At 39.9% G+C, this 19,907-nt stretch overlaps 1 protein-coding gene across 1 annotated transcript; it reads right to left on the bottom strand.

Annotated features, from left to right (window-relative positions):
* Nucleotides 1-488: 488 nt before the first annotated feature.
* LOC139458996 (uncharacterized) lies at nt 489-10,879 on the bottom strand. The gene is made up of 7 exons (XM_071240436.1): nt 10,798-10,879; nt 10,591-10,627; nt 8,824-8,926; nt 7,683-7,798; nt 7,004-7,097; nt 1,522-1,640; nt 489-686 (listed from the first exon to the last, which is right to left on the bottom strand). The coding sequence occupies exons 1-7, from the start codon at nt 10,852-10,854 to the stop codon at nt 577-579; spliced, it is 636 nt and encodes a 211-aa protein (XP_071096537.1). The 5' UTR covers nt 10,855-10,879; the 3' UTR covers nt 489-576.
* Nucleotides 10,880-19,907: the final 9,028 nt, after the last annotated feature.

Below are 19,907 nucleotides of genomic sequence, written 5' to 3'. Positions count from 1 at the left end.
CAACTCTGCACAGCTAATTGCGGGCCCTTTGCTGACACTGTGGCACTGGTTGGGGACACATGTCTTACAAATGAATTAGCTCAGCACATGCTTCGGATGATCCTAATTTGTTTCGACAATACCCTTGTGAATTCCGGGTTAGAATTCGTTTTAAGAGACGACCTGATGGATCGGGCGATCACTCTAGGTTATTATCTTGTATTGTGTGTCATCATACCCAACGGGGGCGGTCGGGTAGCCCAGTGGTTAAAGCGTTCGCTCGTCACGCCGAAGACCCGGGTTCAATTCCCGACATGGGTAAAATGTGTGAAGCCCATTTCTGGTATCCCCCGCCGTGATATTGCTGGACCAATTGCTAAAAGCGGCGTAAAACCATATTCACTCACTCACTCACTCACACCCAACGATACACAGGTGTCATACACAATGTAGATGGAATATTGCCAGGGGAGGCGTTGAACAATAAACAAATAAAATCATGCGGACAAAGTTTATTCAAATGAGTTTGTGCAGAGGTTGTCTGTTATTTCAGCGAAAACTCGTTCATTCTAGTTGAAACCATCATTCCTCCACGAGCTAGTTGCTGTCCTGAATCGCGGAAACGGATTCGTCAACGTCGGGAACGTATTTTGACGTGTACGTTGAATAGATGAATTCCATGATTGATTGCCACTTGTTTATTTTGCCTGAGGATATATTTAGAAGACATTTTATATATAGCAATAGTGTCTGACACAAACCAGAGCCACCGAATTTCATTCTCTCAATCCTAGAGCACACATGCGGATTCTGAAGCACCTTAGTAAGGTCAAAAGGACATCTTCATGCGCATGTTATTCATATGTCAAAATATAAAACGCAACACCAGACAATAACCAGTCTCGATTATGCACCGTAAAAGATTCCCTTGGGCGTAAAATGTAAATAGAGGTAAAAGCTATGTGAATGGACCACTGAAGGTGAATTAATGTGGAATATTATGTGGTGTTCTGGTGACACTGGACTTGCAAGCACTGTGTGGAAAGTGCTGGAAGCGAGATAGACTATATAAGTGGAGCGGGCGCTCATCTTACATTCCATCTCACATTACATCAAGACTAGCTTTCGTGTGAAGATCACTTATCATTCCCAGCCTCGGCTTATCTCGAAAGCTTGATCATGACCACTGTTGCGGATAGATGAATATCATTATCACTGAACTTTTTGATCACCACTACCATCATGTTTTGTAGTTGATACTGCCACTAACAGAGTACCACCTCTCTATTGCATACTGTCATTGCAATTGATGTGCAGTAATTTGTATTTATGTGTAAACCTAGTTACGTTTGTAATACACTTGTTACTTGAAAATCATATTGTTGATTTCACACTAAATTCTTTCCGTGCAGATTTCTGGGTTAACATTTTTGTTTAAATTTGAGAATCGACAGGTAACATGATGCCTTAAAATACGGAAATAAGTTGACTGAATCCACACGGGACAGAATGATTTTAAGAAGTCTTATGAAGATGACTCACTGGTGTCTCCGCACGCTAGACCAAGTCTGTATTCGGCGTCGCCCATGATGTAAAGTTGATCTATCCATGGACAGGAACTCTGATATGTCGCCAGGCAGTTCTTGTAGGTCTGCGCATTGCTGGAGAGAGAAACGTTGCATTAAGCACTGAAAGCATTGCAGTGATCGCACATGCTTTAAAAGGCCTTGACTTTGGGGTCTGTCTTGGAAAGGCCATAAATCTCGATTCTTAAAAAGTCCTTCAAAATGGTCAAAAAGAATTCATAAGACAGGAGTTATAAATATTCACTCAAATTCCAAAATAAATCTCAAAGAAAATTGCGTCTTCAATTTTGGAAACAAAAAAAAATAGCAACGTATCTACTTCGAAGAAATCATATTCGCTTTACGGTCTATTAATAGCCAGTAGCGGTAGAGTTATCCCTCGTGTTGATTTGTTGTTTCCGTATGCCGAATCGTTCTGATATCATGCGAACGGTAGAACTGAGAGTCCTATAGTAAATTATGCAAAAGCTTGGCTGTTTGTAGGAACAAGGTGAAGACTATGTTTGGCACAGTTTTAAGCAAAATAGAATTGGGAGGATGGTCGTCTAACAATTATAGCTAGGTGAAGAAGTGTAAAAAATACTTAGATTTACGTTAAAATATGTTTCGGGTTGTTATCTCCCTTGCTGGGCACCCCACCCCAACCACCCGCTAAAATGAATCAAGCGGCATGTAGACCAATTCACTGCTAGAGTTGGGAACATGACCTACTGAAGGCTGACATTTTGTGGACATTGGAGCTGTTTGAAAAAGGAGTTTTGGAAAGTGGAATTAATGTCAGAGAAAGGCAACAGGTCAGGATGGATAGATCAAACGTAAAGTGGGCATTTCTTGTCTCAAAGATTAACCATAATCGGTAATTCTATCATAGAAGGACTTTCTTTATATTCACAGTATTTGAGACAAGTGGAATTAATACCATGTGATTCTAATTATCTGCAAGGACTCCGCTGGAATTTTTGCAATCTCAGAAAAGAGCCAATACTGTTCAATACTGTCCAAACATTCGTTTTTCAACATTGTACACCAATATCCCACATAAAAGGAGAAACTTAATTACTTGATCCATGGGGCATTTGTTACTAAACGTGGTGGTCATAGACATAGTAACATATCCATTTTCAGAGGTTCAGGACTATTTGTCAAGACTGAAAGTAATCCCATCTGAAGTTTAATGAGAAATATGTGAAATTTTGCATTTCCTCACGGACAACATCTATTTCAAATCTGGGGGTAAGACATTTAGGCAAGTGGTAGGTATCCCCATGGGCACTAATTGTGCTCCCATTCTTTCTGATGTTTCTTTTTGCATATGAATCGGGATTTCTGTTCGGATTGGCAAAATAAAAACAAGGTCATTTGGACAAGAAGTTAAGCTTAAGCTTCGGGTATATCAATGATATGGAATCTTCAAATAGCCAATTTCTTTCAACTGATTTACCCATCAGAACTAAAAACAAAGGAGACCAGTGAGAGTGCCCTTAGATTTAGATATGCATAAAGATTAAGAATATAAAAAGAAAATCTGACAAGAGGAATGACTTTCGCCTTAGGTCCAGCAATATTCAAGTGGCTCCAGCCTTTGGTGTCTATATTTCACAACTTTTGAGGTACAATCGTGCATACTTTTTCAACCAAGATTTCAAACAACGTCATACAACATTAAAAAACAATCAAGCCCCAGTTTTTTGCTTTAAAAAGTTACATATGCCTCGCGTTGTAGGGACAAATGTATCCTTTTCTTGCAAAAAGTATGTATTTGAATATTGAGCAGGCAAATCTTAATTTGCAACTTCGATTTTTAAATTCGGTGACCTGACAAAGACTGTTAAAGCTGGTGTGGCATTGGGGACAAGAGTCAATCTGGCCCCTCAAAACCAGATGCTTTGGGCAAAGGTGTGTCTTCAGCCTTGGCTGGTTGCGGCTCTTCTAGCAGAAGGAAAGCTCTCATTCCAAATCCTCACTGCCTTGCGGCTGTTCCCATCCATGGGAAAGGCTAGAGGAAATCTAATCCTTAAAGCCCCACCCTGACTATAAATAGCCCGCAAGGTGGCGGTGTTTCAGTTTCGAACAATGACTGACAATGTAAACACAACCGAGTGTCGGGAGAGGTTTTTTGAAAACCATACGGGAACCAGATCACCATTGACCGTCAAACTTCGTATCAACTTGAATAACAAACCATGGATACAAAAAATGGCTCCATATCAAGATATAAGTAAATAAATTTTCTGTAGTTTTATCATAAAAAATCGAATCGATCGTGTTTGGCGTCTGCATCAATCACAGTGGGCGGAGCTTAATTACGTTAGCGCTATAAATAGCAAAGCACATGGTCATGTGACACATTTAATGCATTTGTGGTCAAAGTGTATTGTGTTGTATATTTTTACGGCAGAACATCAGTTTCGGTTAATGTAACAGTAACGATACTTAAATACGAAATTGACGACGCGATTCTTTCAGTTCTATCCGAAAATTACAGATACTTGTTTAGTTTTGGTCATTTGCATTCAACAGTTAGATTTATGCCACACAATAATCAGTTTATATTCATAAAACGTAAATTATTACAGATTTTTCAACTAATGTTTAGGAAGGGGCCTAACTTGAAGCACCAGAAGTTACGCCAATATTCCTCAGCTTGACTACAATAGATGAATATGTCACGTGTATCAAAATAACAATGCACATAAGCAACTGGTAAATGAGTAACGAAATATATTTCATGATTTGACCTACAGAAGGCGTATCCAGATAATATTGTACTTACGATAAACGAAAACTCCAATACACATATTCCAAGACAACTTTAATTATGAACTTCCTTCACTTTCACAGAATTTTCACACACAAAACTGAGTTTGATCATTAGATCCACACTTGTCCCATGTATTTTTGTTCGGGGTATTTGGATACACTTAGCGCACAAGTTTTAAAATACAATCTGGGATCCCTTTCCCGTTTTGTCCACACCAATCCTTCATCTGCTCAGAGACCATATAATATTATATGGTCTCTGATCTGCTGCAACGTTTAATTCCGTTTCTTCAAGTCCAAGTATCTACAATCTCTCCAAACACTTCGACCAGAAGCAATGTGCTCGAATCGACGAATTTCTGCAACATGGTGGCCGCACCATTCCTTAACTGCGATTGCCTGTGCCGTGTCGCGCATGGTTGACAAAAGAAGGGCGAACATACATATTCGGCTTCATCTGGTTCCACAATGAAATCTAGCTGTGACACTGATTCACTAATCCCAAGAATCGTCACTGAATTTATCAAAGTTTCTGTTGCCCTTGCAAGGGCGGGAAGAGAGGCGCCATCTTGTCGATTCGAGTTGTGAATCGGAATGATGTCAACTTGAATTGGAACTTTCTCCACGATAAAGTCACCAATGTCATAATCGAAATGACATAAGGCTCCCTGATTATCTCGAACAATTCTTCGTCAAAGTAGGCTTCACATGAAAATCTTCTGTTGCTCATATTGAAGACAAGCGAAATTGCAAAGATCTTCACAGTTGTAAGCAGCAACTGGATGCGCTCATGGGGCGTGGTTGCTAGGAGATCGCGTGGTCAGAAATGCGAAAATAAAAAGTTTTAGAAAGTAATAAAAGAAATACCCAGTGCAATGAAAAAGTACCATCTAGGGGATATTTTTTAATTATAATATTCACGAAAAAAATAATATTTTCTAAAAATGCAAAATGATTTATTAATTTATCCCAAGGTCGTAACCCTGATCACATGGTGGGTATTTGGAAGAAATCTTTGCGATGACGCCGTGAATGAGGCCGTGTGTATTACATTGTTGAATTCAACTGCCCAGATATTCGTCGTGAATGGAGAGAAAAATGTATCTGAGAGAAACATTGTTGCTTTGAGCTTCGAGACATAACACGACTGCCAAAGTAGCAAGCGACCTGAATGTAAGCTTGATGAAAGTAATGATGAAACCCATTTTCACACACATGACAGAACTAATGTGAACAAATATTTATCTGAACATCGTTTCGAAGTCTGTGAGGCTGTCCGTATTTGAATATTTTTATCTCCATTCCGACGTGAAATAATATAATGTCTTCGTGTCTCAATTTTGCTGCGGCAGTGGAAAATTGCCCACCGATCTAATAAAAGAAATACTTCTACATCTACAACTGCAACGTCATAAAACCAGGTCAACTTTATCTTTGTTCCGTTGTTTATTAAAAATTCGTTTCCGAAGCAAAGCGAATCGATCTACATCATAAATTAATTCATAGACTTGATTCTAGTATCAAGTGTTTTTTTAAAATGTCATAAAATTACTTACACAATTATTGAAAGACATTTTTTGATAAGTCATATATTTTATTTCGTCCGCCCGCTCTCTGATTAGTTGAGGCTTGAGGGGAGAAACACATACAAACAATATAGATGGCCGTATGCAAATGACACTTGGCATGCCAATCAAAAGGGATCTGGGTCACTCGGACTCGCCAAGTTTCACGGATCGAGTTACTTCGGCACGAAGAGCTTCATCGGACAAGTGAGACTTTGTCAAAATACATTGCTACTGGGCATGGGAAAGGCTAAAGGAAATCTAATCCTTAAGGCAGTATGCTGCTGTCTTCAAAACCCTTCAGGCAGCTCTTGCAGGAATCCACCAGTGATATGCCCAGCTTCATTGGCGTAGAGTATGGCATCAGGGGCTGCTTGCAGTAGTGGAATGGATCAATGCATTGTGCTCTGACAAACCTGACCCGCAGACAGTAAACTGCTTCACATAAGACAACTATGAAGGAGGAAAGAAACTCAGGAAGCTAGGTCTTAGGTTGGGAGGCCGGACTGTTAGAACCATGATGACCGGATTGTCAGTTGACCTCTGGGAGATAAGTAAGACCGCAAGACCCCTGTCACCAACAACGGACTCGAAGACTTGCAAGTGGACATTGCCATACTACAGGAGCTGATCAAACCATCAGTTTGTTGTCTTGGCAGGGATGTGTGCACACCTCAAGAAGCTGTCCATCTTCATTTATTTTGGCAATTCCGTATTGAAGGAGGTGTTATCTACAGAGCTTACGTCTTCAGCACATTGCTCTATGGCGAGTCTAAGACCCCTCCTCGAGACAAGAAAGGAAACTCAACGTCTTCCACATGCGAAGCCTGAGGCACATTCAACTTGAGTAACTGAAGTTCTTTTCCATGCCATGATCCTAAGTATCTTCTCCCTGCTCCAGTTCAGTGGCTTGGCCTTGTCTGTCGCATTCAAAACAGGACAACAGTGAAGGAGGAACTCGCTGAAGAAAACATGCACGACATTGCAAAGGTTACAGATCGATTCTTTTTTTTTATAATTTTAATGTTGAAAAAAATAATTGAGCTCCTAAACATTAAGAAAAACATTGCTGATCTCCACATATTTATTTATTTATGTATTTCTGTTAATTACCTGCAAGTATTGCTTCCAGCGTTGCCATAGTTTCCGGATTGCATGTCCATGAACGGCACTGCACACGAGAAGGCAACGGTGCATCTACCCCAGGCTGGTGAAACAGTTGATATGTACACTATTACAAGAGACGAAAAACCCAACTCACCCATCCTCTAAGAGGTGGCGGTTACCCATGAAGCAACTCAAGCATCCTCTACCACTCCAGAGGCTCACACTTCGGTAAACCTACACCCACCCTTAGAATCCATTCCCGTGTTTATTCTCCCTTGATTTCCATTAACATTTTATTAATCGTTTTGGCGTCATGGGGTTTCTTCATATCAAATACAGGGGGCACGGGTGGCCCAGTCGTCTAAGGCGCCCCGTTTCGCTGTGCAGAGTTGCGTCCCTTGGGCACGCAGAAACCTATGATTGTGGGTTCGAATCCCGGTTCGCCCCGATTATGTTTCTAGGTTTGTCAGCACCATACACGTGCTCGTGGGTTTCACCGAAGTGGTAAACGTCTGAGACCTGCATCACTTCGGGCTTTCCTCCAACATTAAGCTGACACGCCGCGATATAACTGGAATACTGTTAAAAGCGGCGTTAAACCCAACTCACTCACTCACCTACAGATCATTTTATGCATTTAACCTTGTAAAAAACAAAGCACTACCGGAAGCGCATGTATACGTACCATAAGGACTGCAAAGCATCATTTGACCATAAGACAGAAGGTCAACGTATACCTGAACGACAGTGGGACACTGACCAACAACTGTCTGTAGACATGCAATGTAGGAACTGAAGAACCTGCAATGTGAAGACACATAAATGAGTTGGTTAACGTTGTCTTCTCGAACCGTGACTGCTGGACTTTTAGCAATAGCGCCGAGTGCAGCGTGACTTTTCAATGTGTGAGTAAAGTCGTACGCCGCTTTCAGCTATATTCCAGCAATATCACGGAGGGACACACCGGATATGGGTTTCACACATTGCACCCATGTGTGAGGAATCGAACCCGGGTCTTAGGTGTGACGAGCGAACTCTTTAACCACTAGGCTACACACCGCCCGCGATTATTCAAGGGACATCCGTCATGTTAAACTTAAGTTTGCCAGCGACATTTTTGTATTTATGTAACCCTTTAGGATAACCATGGTATCAGGGCATGTTGTTATATTCCAGTGACCCCTTTAAGTCGAAGCTAACACACTATGTCAAGATATCGTGGATGTAGAGTGACGCCTTTGTATCGAAGCTAACCCATGGTTAACAAGTATCATTGATTTCTCTTGTTTTTTGTTGTTGTTTTGTTGTTGTCAATTTATGACAGAAAGAAGCCACGATTACATGTAGCCCACATCCCCACCTGATCAGGGAATAGAGGTCGATTTTGAAGGTATCCTGTCTATAAAAGTGATCTCTTAATGCAGAAGATCAATGTATTAAGGTATCTTGAAAATTGTTGAAGCATGCCTATGACATCCGGGTATCTTGTATACTGAAGTGAACAATATATATTTGTAAGGTTTGAGTGTATAAACTGGAATGAATGTTGAAGATCCCCGTAAGAAAAGTAAGTTAGAACTGGTCCCGAACCTATGCTGGTCGCAGGTAACCAAACTGACAGGGTGGACAGACGCAGCGACTTGGTTCATACCGTGTCGACGTGTTCCCGGACAATGCTCATGATATCAATCACTAGACTGTCTGGTTTAGACTCGATTATTCTAAACTTATGTATCCCGTCATGTTGTCTGAATAGTGCTAACAAAGGTTGGGGTGTTAATAGGGGTTGTGAAGTGTCACACGTCTCCGAGTTTCCTTCAACTTACCCACATTGTTCATGCGCATCTGAAGAAGAGGAGGCGTTGAATGTGGCCGTGAAGGTTTCCCCGCATTGCCTAGCCCTTTGACAGTAATCTCCTGACTCGGGAGCTTCAGATATAATCAGAATGGGAATATATAAGGATTGCAACACAATTAGAGTTTCACAGCGATATCTTTTTCTATTTTGCTTCGAATAAGGTGCTACATTTGTCTTAGACATCTTCCTCTGGAAACCTCTGGACCGAAAAGCTGAAACTTGACATGCTTGTTCCTATCAGTGGTGACACCAAAAATTGTTCAAGACAATCGACTCCGATTTCGAAAAGCCATATTGAAAATGCTATTGATTGCCATTACTCAAGTCATTATTGCTGAAAATTTGCTGAAATTTGGTACGTGTGCAGTAACAAATTGGGCTTCAACATATGCGTTCCTGTTTTTGCGGCATCGTACTTTTTTAACCATGATTTCACCTTTGCACAAACATGCCGCACATGTTTCACCCATCACAAACACATGCAAAGTCAAGTCAAGCGTCATCTTCCCGAGGCAAGTGAGTTAATTGACTATAAAAGTCCAGTTTCCACCCTTGCCGAACTAGGCTGGTATTATGGAGTTACATTTTGGCTGGACTAACGAGTCTATGCATAGTCCAATCAAAATCGCGCACCGAAATCGAAATCCGGTTCGTAAAGTGTCATGCACATTTCGGTCGACTGCAGGATTTGCAAAGCATGTGCACCGCAAACTCGTTGTCAACAGATATTTTCTATATCTTTTCATGTTTTTAATCAAAGTGCTCACGTGATTTGATGCACTTCGCGATGTAAGACTCGTTTGACCACAATATAGATCTTGATTATCGATCAGATCGTCTTGACTGGGCGCCACCGTTTTGTTTGAAGAAAATGCAAGTGATACGAGAGGTTGAATCTGATTAGTCAATAGGAGAGGCATAGAAAGGACAATACTCGTAATAGCCACTGGTGGCGCTACGATCGAGCCCAGGAATTCAAGCCTAGTTCGGCAAGGGTGGAAACGGGACTTTTAAAGTCAGTTAACTCTCTTGCCTCGGGAAGATGGTCAAGTGTTCACCTGAACAAACACGGAAATGTATGGTACACATACAAATATCAATTGCACCGGACATCATTTTGGTCACTGGTGCGTCAGATATGGGAATGTCCACCACATGTGAACCAAAATACTTTTGAAAGTTTTCCTAATAATGCCTTTGACGTTGTAATACTGATCAAACATCCTTTGAGCAAGAGTCGTATGACGCTCTTTGCAATCTTGGTAGAAATACACCATTATGAATGCTTGATTTTTTTACACCACCCAAAAAGACATATAGCAACAATGAAAAATACAAAACATTTCGATTCCCAATAGAAACATATTCCATTTAGTGTAAAGGGCAAAATGGTGAACGTCGTACGAATGGATCACTGAAAATCAGTGACAACACCAGGTGTTCGAGAAAATGGTAAGCATGCCTGCCTTGACGATGGCACCGGCCACTCACGATCTGCATAAAACAGTAAGAATTTGCTCTTTGCCTAACGCCACCCAGAAGTACTCCTGCGAAACCTATTTCAAAATGTCACCAATTAAAAACATCTTGTAAATGTAGGAAGTTATAATGCCCGACAATATAATGCGATCACTTCAAAAGAAATTAATTGGATTTAGTATGTTTTTATATCACAAACGCTGTAGTTTCGAAAAGGAGTAATATTTTTCATATATTAAGGGTATAATTAACGAACCAGTTTGTCGTCTCAGCCTTTGTCCACTGCTTCCAAGCTGTTAAAAATCAAGCAAAAGTGATAACTGTTAATAACAGTGAACATTGTACACAAATGCTATTTGATTCCAAAACATCATTGTTTGTCTGTTGTGTAATAGAAATTACAAAGTACACAAAGTGAAAACAGAAATATTATATAATATGTATTTTGACGCAATACACCTACCTCGGGCATAGCCAAAGCCTGGCCCAGCACCACAACGAGTACGGCTATTCTTAGCATGACGAATTCTAATTGTCAAGTGTTAAGTTTAAGAGTGTGTTATAAATTTATATAGCAGTGCGAAAACTTTGAAACACATTAAAGAAAATAAAGTACAAAACACACCTGTATATAATCAATAGATTTCTTCTGCATTAAATTTGATAGCGTCTGAAATGTCAGCAGAGGACGATCTGAATAAAGAGAAATTACAATGAATGTGTATTCAGCTTATTTCGTACATATACGTCACTTAAATGGACAGTATTGCACCTGAATTAGGACTGTGCATGGCATGATATCTGCATATACGTTTTTATGTCAAAACATATATTTTTTTAACACAGCCATTGTTCGTGCGTAGACACAAACACGTCTCCAAACTTATGTTACAGGTGTCATTTGATTGTCTGTCAACGTCGCTCTCAGCAATATTCCAACTACATGACAGTGAGCACGTACCGAATCGATTACGCACCGGTCGAATGGACATTGCTATGTTGTCGGAGCTACTGTTTGTCACGGACCTGAGCTCACTATGTTTGAGCATGTGGTAGTTTCACTCTTCTAATTGTACACGTGGGGATTCCGGGTGAGAATATAGGCCTCCAGCAACCTATGCTTGTCTTAAGAGGCGACCAAAAGGAACAGATAGTCAGATACGCTGGTTGATAGCATGTATTCCAACTGCGTGGACCCGTGAAGATCCAGGGTAGAATAGAACTTCAGGAACCCATGCTTGCCGTAAAAGGCGACAATGCTTGTCGTAAGAGGCAACTAACGTGGTCAGTCGCGCTGACTTGGTTGATGCATGTCATCGATCCCAGTGGCGTGGATCGATGCTCATGTTGTCAATCACTGGATTGTCTTGTCTCGATCATTTACAGACCGCCGTCATATAGCTGGAATATTGCTGAGCGCGGCGTTAAACAATAAACAAACAAACAAACATCCAACTGCGTGGATCATTGGATTGTCTGGTCCAGACTCGATTATTTGGACCGCCAATAAAAAACAATAAATAAAAAAACAAACAAAGAAACTCAAGAGTCTACGTTGTAGACGTTTCTAAGACGAACTGTTCATTATCAAGTTGTTACTTGAACTTGAAATTTACGTTATCATGCCGAGACTGAATCCTGAGACACTTCATGCGCCTGTCCATGTGATGCAATACATCACTTTTGCTGATGTCGCAGATGGGCGGCCAGGTTTGCTCTGGGTGTTCGACCTCCAGAATTAGGGCTTGCCAGTTGTGCTGAGTTGAAATTGGTTTTACGGTTTTTGTGCTGAGTTCTTCAGGAATGTATGATGCAGTATTGTGGATAATAACACTAAACGACGTTAAGAGGAATACTGATTAAGTCAGTAAGTCAAATGTCGCAGTCCCACTGAGTAACTGAGTATCCATATCGAGTGCCTGAGTGAGATGGGTTTAAAGCCGCTTTCAACAGTATTACAGTTATATCGCTGCGTGTCAGCTTAATGTGGGAGCAAAGCCCGAAGTGATGCAGGTCTCAGACATTTACCACTTCGATGAAACCCACGAGCACGGTTTGGGCGGTGAGAATCCTAGAACATAATCGGGGCGAACCGGGATTCGAACCCACAATCATAGGTTTCTGGCGTGCCCAAGGGACGCAACTCTGCACAGCGAATCGCGGCGCCTTAGACGACTGGGCCACCCGTGCCCCCCGCTAAAATACGAGCAGACAGATAGAGAGATAGACATGCATAAAACAATCACACTACACGAATTGTTTTATGGATAACTGTGAGTAACCATATTGAACGCAAGGAAGAGAATTTATGGATGTCAACTTCTTTATTAAGAGGCACACAACTTATATACTTACGCCTTCATCGGGTGAATGAATGCTATGAGGCAGAGAGCATATGTATGTACAGCGTAGATGTGTATCATTCACAAGTGGTAAACGTCTGAGACCTGCATCACTTCGGGCTTTCCTCCCACATTAAGCTGACACGCCGCGATATAACTGGAATATTGTTAAAATCGGCGTTAAACCCAACTCATTCACTCACTCGTATTTTAGCACAAAGATAACAATGTAATGAGGAAGCCAATGGGAATAACAGAGACAAGCCAGTTTCCACTCTGCCGAACTTGGCTGGGATTTTGTGGCTCGATCGCAGCCTCCAGTGTCTATTACGAGTTATGTCTCTTCTATTTCCCACAAATTGACCATGGCAATCCACCCCTACTTTTGCGGGTGTTATATCGCGAAGTGCATCAAATCATTTGAGCACGTTGATTACAAACATGAAAATATTTGGAAAATAAGTTTTTCAAATCCTGCAATCGACCAACAACTGCACGGCAGTCGCCATGTTCTTTACGAACTAGATGTCGATTTGTTATGCGATTTTAGATTGGACTGTGCTTCGACTCGTTAGTCCAGATAAAATATAACTCAGACATTCCGGCCTAGTTCGGCAAGGGTGGAAATGGGACTTTTATAGTCAGTTAACTCCCTTGCCTGTGGAAGGTGAATTTTGACGTCAACAACGTTGTCTGTATGACGTCAACTACGGTATTTGCATGACGCCAACACTGCTGTAGACCGTGTTACGTGTCGAAATCCAAACTGAAACAATATGTTAACCCAGAAATCTATAGTCAAAGATTCAGTCTGAAACCAACAAATAACAAAGAAACGGTATACAATGACCAATTGTATTATAAAAAAATACCAGATTACAAATCAATAGAAATTACTGCAATGTTATTAGAACACAACAGTGGCAGTATAACATTCAATGGCAATATAACTACAACAGAAGTTGTAAAAGCAATAAAGAAAGTGATAATAATATTCACCTAGCAGCAACAGTGGTCAAGCTTCCAAAATAGGCCAAAGCTAGATATCCAGGATTAAAATGATAATCTTCACATAACCGCTGGTCTTGATGTAATGTGAGATGAGAAAGGCACACAATTGGCCCCCTCTATAGTCTAAATCCCTTCTAGAAGGTTCTATGCCATGCTAGATTTGTCTGGCTGTTCTTGAATATTTCAGATTTCACTTGACTCCAAAAGAATCTAAATATAATAGCGTACACACCACTGCCTACATTAGATAGTAATACATTCCTGAAAACTAATTATTATTAAGACACTTATTGAACTTCTACTGAAACCATGTTATGCAATTACAACACTGGGTAACACTAAATTACACTGCCATATAACAATCGCTATGTCAGAAATCGAATAGAGTTACTCAAAAAAGAGTAAATGTACATGTACTATATATCTTTTAAAGAGTTTGGCCGATGGTCAAAATAATAGTTTTTAAAGTTGTCTAAATATCTACCATCTACCATGACATTGAAGAATATTTAATTCTGATTCGATACAAAGAGGTATCCTTTTCGCAATTGATATCTCTTCTACATTAAGTTTTTTCACACAATATACGTGCGTATGAATACACCGACAGCCTGATAATGAGATAACAACACTTAACGAAAGGATACCGTTTGCGTAGAAATAATGACGTTTATAAAAACCCTTAGGGACGTGTTCGGTAATTTTCTCATATCGATCTTAAAAGTGTTTGACAACACTAACGAAGGGATACCGTTTGCGTGGAAAAAATAACGTTTATAAAACCCTCAATTTTCTCATTTACAAAATCGATCTTTAAAGTTTTTGACAACACTTAATGAAAGGTTACCGTTTGCGTAGAAACAAAAACGTTGATAAAACCCTTAGGGACGTGTTCGGTTATTTCCATAATTTAAACAATCGATCTTAATTTTTTTTTTTTGTCAACACTTAACGAAAGGATACCGTTTGCGTAGAAATAATAACGTTTATAAAACCCTTAATTTTCTCATTTCTAAAATCGATCTTAATAGTTTTTGACAACACTTAACGAAAGGACACTGTTTGCGTAGAAATAATAACGTTTATAAAACCCTTAGGGACGTGTTCGGTAATTTTCTCATTTAAACAATCGATCTTAAAAGGGTATATTGTGACCGATTTTCATCAGTATCGTCATCTCCGTCAATCCTTTAGGGTTTGGCAGGGGTATTTCAAAAGTCCATCAGGAACCACTCATTCCGTCCAAAGGCCACAAACAAATTCCCGACACCTGTGCACAGTAACTGCACAGCTACATGGTCACAACAGCTTATCAGACATGATGAAATTTCAGAACCCACGCAATAAAGTAGAATATACGCGAACCACTGTGTCGCCACACCTGACACATTTCTTTCACATGCTGGCGTCGAATGCCGCGAATTCATGAAAGTCAAAGGTGACAAATATAAAACAGCTTCGTGTCAGCAAACGCAAGTGAATCCTCTGCATCTATACCTTACTTCTGGGTGGCTCATGTGATAATCGGGGCGGTCGGGTAGCCTCACAGCAAATAAAATGCAGTTTCCGGTATCCGGATACCTGCCGGATACCTCCGGACACTTACCCAAAACGCGTCCAGGTATCCGGTGGCAGATACCTTGCCGGATACCAGATCCATGGTATCCGGCATGGACACCTCACCTGAAAGTATGCCACCTGGAATCCGGGTATCCGGCACCGGATACCTCAATCTGTGTGTCCAAGGATCCGGCACTGGATACCAAGGATCCGGCACCGGATACCTCATTCTGAGTTTCCAAAAACATGTCACAATTTGGGGGTGCATTTTGTTCAATTAAGTGTGAAACACCTAAATTCATATTGGAAACTAACCAAAAAAATTGAACATTGCTGAAGGTATCCGGAAGGTATCCGGCAGGTATCCGGATGCAATTTTTCGAGATGCCTTATTTCTGGTACATAATGTTAGTCTGGGCATATCAGATAGCTGTAGTAATATTCTGTGTCATTTTAGTTGTAAATATCCCCTTAAAGTTGAGATCTATGGGCATGTAGTTTTGGAGAAGACAATTTTTTCAATTTCATCTATAATTCTCTTTAGATGTTAAGCTGTTTAATGAACAAACATAAATTTAGAAACAGACGATAGATGCAATACTGTGTAACTTTATAACAATCAAACGAGTATTCAAATAGGAATACACATATATTTACAATTACCCTTGAAAAGTTCCAAAACCAAATAGAACTACATGTACTTAAATTATGATTACACTTGACCAATATATTTGGCAGTTTTTCCCGTTATTGTTAATCTTAATTAAAGATAGGATAAATGATAAAAATATGATAATGATTTTACTCATGATTAATCATGGGCGGATACAGCTTTTTTGAAAAGGTGGGGAGGGCGGGTGCACAATTAAGATCTATTTATTGCCTTTGGTGGTAATTTATACAGAAATAAAAAGGGGTGTGTGCACCCCCGCCTCTGTATCCGCCCATACTATTGCCAGTAGCCGAATTAAGGTCCCTTAAATGTAATATACATAGTTTTTAGTCCATTGTTCAGGTGGTTCTTTTCAGTTAATTTTTTGTATCAGTGTCTATTTTGGCCTGCCAATTAATGGTAGATATTAAATATCAATAATAAGTGAGATAATTATTTTCAATGTGGCTCCCATTGCAACTAAAGCAAGGAACGATTCAAATTAAGCCTGATTCAGCTGCTACATTGAAATTTATTTGCTCCTCTAATCTGTAATTCAATCAGTTGTATAGTGACTTGATATTTGGCGAAAATATCTGTTGTATGAAATCCTAATGTTACTTACTTTTGTATTTGAGATGATATTTGTATTTGGTAGCCTAGTGGGTAATGCATTCTCCGAAGCACGGGGTTCTGTTCCCCACATGAGTACTGTGTGAAAAGCCCATTTCTGGTGTCCCCACAGATATATTGCTGGAATATTGCTAAAAGCTGTGTGAAACTATACTAACTTGCTCACTCATTATATAGTATTTTGAGATCACTTACATGACTTGTGTGATTGAAAGTTTTGATAATTATGAATACCGTATTTGACGTAATAAGTGCCCAGGGCGCTCTCAAAATTTCGTGGTTTATGCTGGCAGCCTGAAATGTTTATGTAGGACAAATATATTTTTCCATAATTTAATTCCCCATAATTAAGGGTGCATATCACACACGAGTGTGTATTATACGCAAATAAATAAGTCTCGTATACATTGATCAATTGGAAAGGGTGATAATTGGGATTGTTCACTAGCCAATATATTAGCAAATATTCCCGTGGGCGCTTATTAGAGCGAGGCGCTTATTACGTCAAATACGGTAGTTCTGTTTTTATGTATAAGAACCTATTTTATGCAATTTTGCATTGCCTTGTTTACCCTTCCTTATATTTTGATGTAATGCAAACATTTGAGAAAAATTCAGGTGAGCCTTTTGGCACTACAGGAATTGTTTTCAGAAGATCAATTACAATTTTGTATTTTCTGTAAAATTTACTGTTTGCTATGGCTTTTTTACATTGGTTAACATGGTTTGGTTAACAGTTGCTTGATAAATTGTCATTACCTTACTCATTGAGAAACCAACTTTTTACCCTTTGTCAATATATGTGTGTTTCTTATATTTTTAAAAACAAGCTTTAAAGTTGTTATAAATTGTTTCAGGTACCTGGAGTTCACAATGACACCAGATTAGACAAGTCATACAAAGGACTCTCAGGGTGATGAATAATCCTCCCCAGAACAACTAGCAGGTTCACCTCAGAAAGTGATGATTCTGAATGAATAATGCCACATCAGTGTGATTCTGTAGGTTGTTGTATTATGACATTAATCAAGTCAAAAGGAATTAATACCACAGCAGTGAGACTATGTTTATGTGGTGTACACTGATGCTGACTATACAAATCTGAATGACTTTTGTGGTTTACTGCACAAACATAATTGACTTTAGATATTCTTCTACTTTGAAATTCTTCTAAGATTGGACTAATTTGTTTATTGAGAAAATGGCATTGAAGCATCTGTTTCTGTTTTTGAATGTTCTTGCAAACACCTCTGGTTACTGAACCAATGACATGTCATAAAATCAATAAATATGATTTTTTTCTCTGAACAAATTTTTTGTTTTACTTCTTTAAGAAATATGATATTGATCATTCATAACATAGGTGCTAACATATATCAAATATACTAATGCCCTGAATGTTTTCCTACAATTAATACAGCTCACTGAACGGGTTTTTTAGTTCCATGTCAGTAGAAAAATTACATTGATATTTTTATGCACCCATTTGGGTTAATGATATTCTGTTTCAAACTTCAGTGAAACTCGTCTGTCAAGATGTAACAAGTACTGATACAGTTCCAAAATAATCTTTTAATCTCACCAGGAACAAAGGCCCAAGTGAGCACATAGCCAATGACTTTCATTATTTTGTCAGAGTGAGTATGGTGTTATGCCACTTTATGAGCAAAATTCCAACAATATCATGATGGGTGACACCAAGCAATGTACCGATGTGGTGAATCGAACGCTTCAACCACTAGGCTAAAACAAACTGGGAATATGAAGATGTAATGTAAGGATACCATCATACCAGGACTGAATGCTTTTCATTTAATACGCTGAACATCTAAAATGAAATAGATATATGACCTTGAAAAATGTTTTCACCAAAAGTACATGCCCATTGATCTCAACTTTAAGGGGATATTTACAACTAAAATAACACAGAATATTACTACAGCTATCTACTATGCCCAGGCTAACATTATTTACTAGGAGAAAGATATCTTGAAAAATTGCATCCGGATACCTGCCGGATACCTTCAGCAATGTTCAATTTCATGGTTAGTTTCCAATATATTTTTAGGTGTTTCACACTTAATTGAACAAAATGCACCCCACAAATTGTGACATGTTTTTGGAAACTCAGAATGAGGTATCCGGTGCAGGATCCTTGGACACCCAGATTGAGGTATCCGGTGAGGTATCCCGTGCCGGATACCCGGATTCCAGGTGACATAATTTCCGGCGAGGTGTCCATGCCGGATACCCGGACGCGTTTTGGGTAAGTGTCCGGTGGTATCCGGAAGGTATCCGGATACCGGAAACTGCATTTTTTTTGCTGTGCCTAGTGGTTAAAGCGTTCGCCCGTCACGCCGAATACTAAGGTTCGATTCCCGACATGGGTACAATGTGTGAAGCCCATTTCAGGTGTCCACGGCCGTGGCATTGCTGGAATATTGCTAAAAGCGGCGTAAAAATATACTCACTCACTCATATGACAATCACGTTGTATCAACGGGCTCATTAACAGTAAATCTACAGGTTCATGTTGAACAAAGTACCATATGGATCGGGGTTGCCATGCAACTGATCAATACAGTACAGTGACTGTCAACGACAACTTGGGCAGTTTGACAGACAGGGATACTTGACAGTAGTGACCAGTTACCGCGATGTCGGTCAAGCTCAGCAACATCTCATTTCAGTGTGGAGACATATATTTTGAACTTGGATTTTTCACTGGGGGAATTGCAAACTAGAAAGACGTACACATTTAATATAAATAACAGATATTCATTAATAAAGTTTGTTGAGAATAAATTAGTTCAGTGTTTTATTTTACTATTTATTCAACTTGTAATCCCCATAATGGAAGATATCATGGTTTATTTATGTCCCAGGAACGTTTTGTCGCGGTGATTTCCAAGATATGACGTGTGGCGTGGATTTCAGTACTTAATAAACTTGACTGTCTGAAACATGCTGGGCTTTGTGGTGAAAAGTTTTATGGGTGTATTAAGGGCACGGGTGGCCCAGTCATCTAAGGCGCCGCGATTCGCTGTGCAGAGTTGCGTCCCTTGGGCACGCCAGAAACCTATGATTGTTGGTTCGAATCCCGGTTCGCCCCGATTATGTTTCTAGGTATGTCAGGACCATACCCGTGCTCGTGGGTTTCACTGAAGTGGTAAACGTGTAAGACCTGCATCACTTCGGGCTTTCCTCCAACAATAAGCTGACACGCCGTGATATAACTGGAATAATGTTAAAAGCGGCGTTAAACCCAACTCACTCACTCACTTATGGGTGGATTACTGAACACCAGTGATGATACCATTGAAAATCAATTGGTAAGCATACCCTGCTCTGGGGGTAGCACCCGTCACTCGCACA

Source organism: Haliotis cracherodii, unplaced genomic scaffold (genome assembly GCF_022045235.1).
Source record: "Haliotis cracherodii isolate W230 unplaced genomic scaffold, xgHalCrac1.p SCAF_13, whole genome shotgun sequence".
Classification (NCBI taxonomy): domain Eukaryota; kingdom Metazoa; phylum Mollusca; class Gastropoda; order Lepetellida; family Haliotidae; genus Haliotis; species Haliotis cracherodii.
This window is presented reverse-complemented; position numbering and strand designations above follow the sequence as displayed.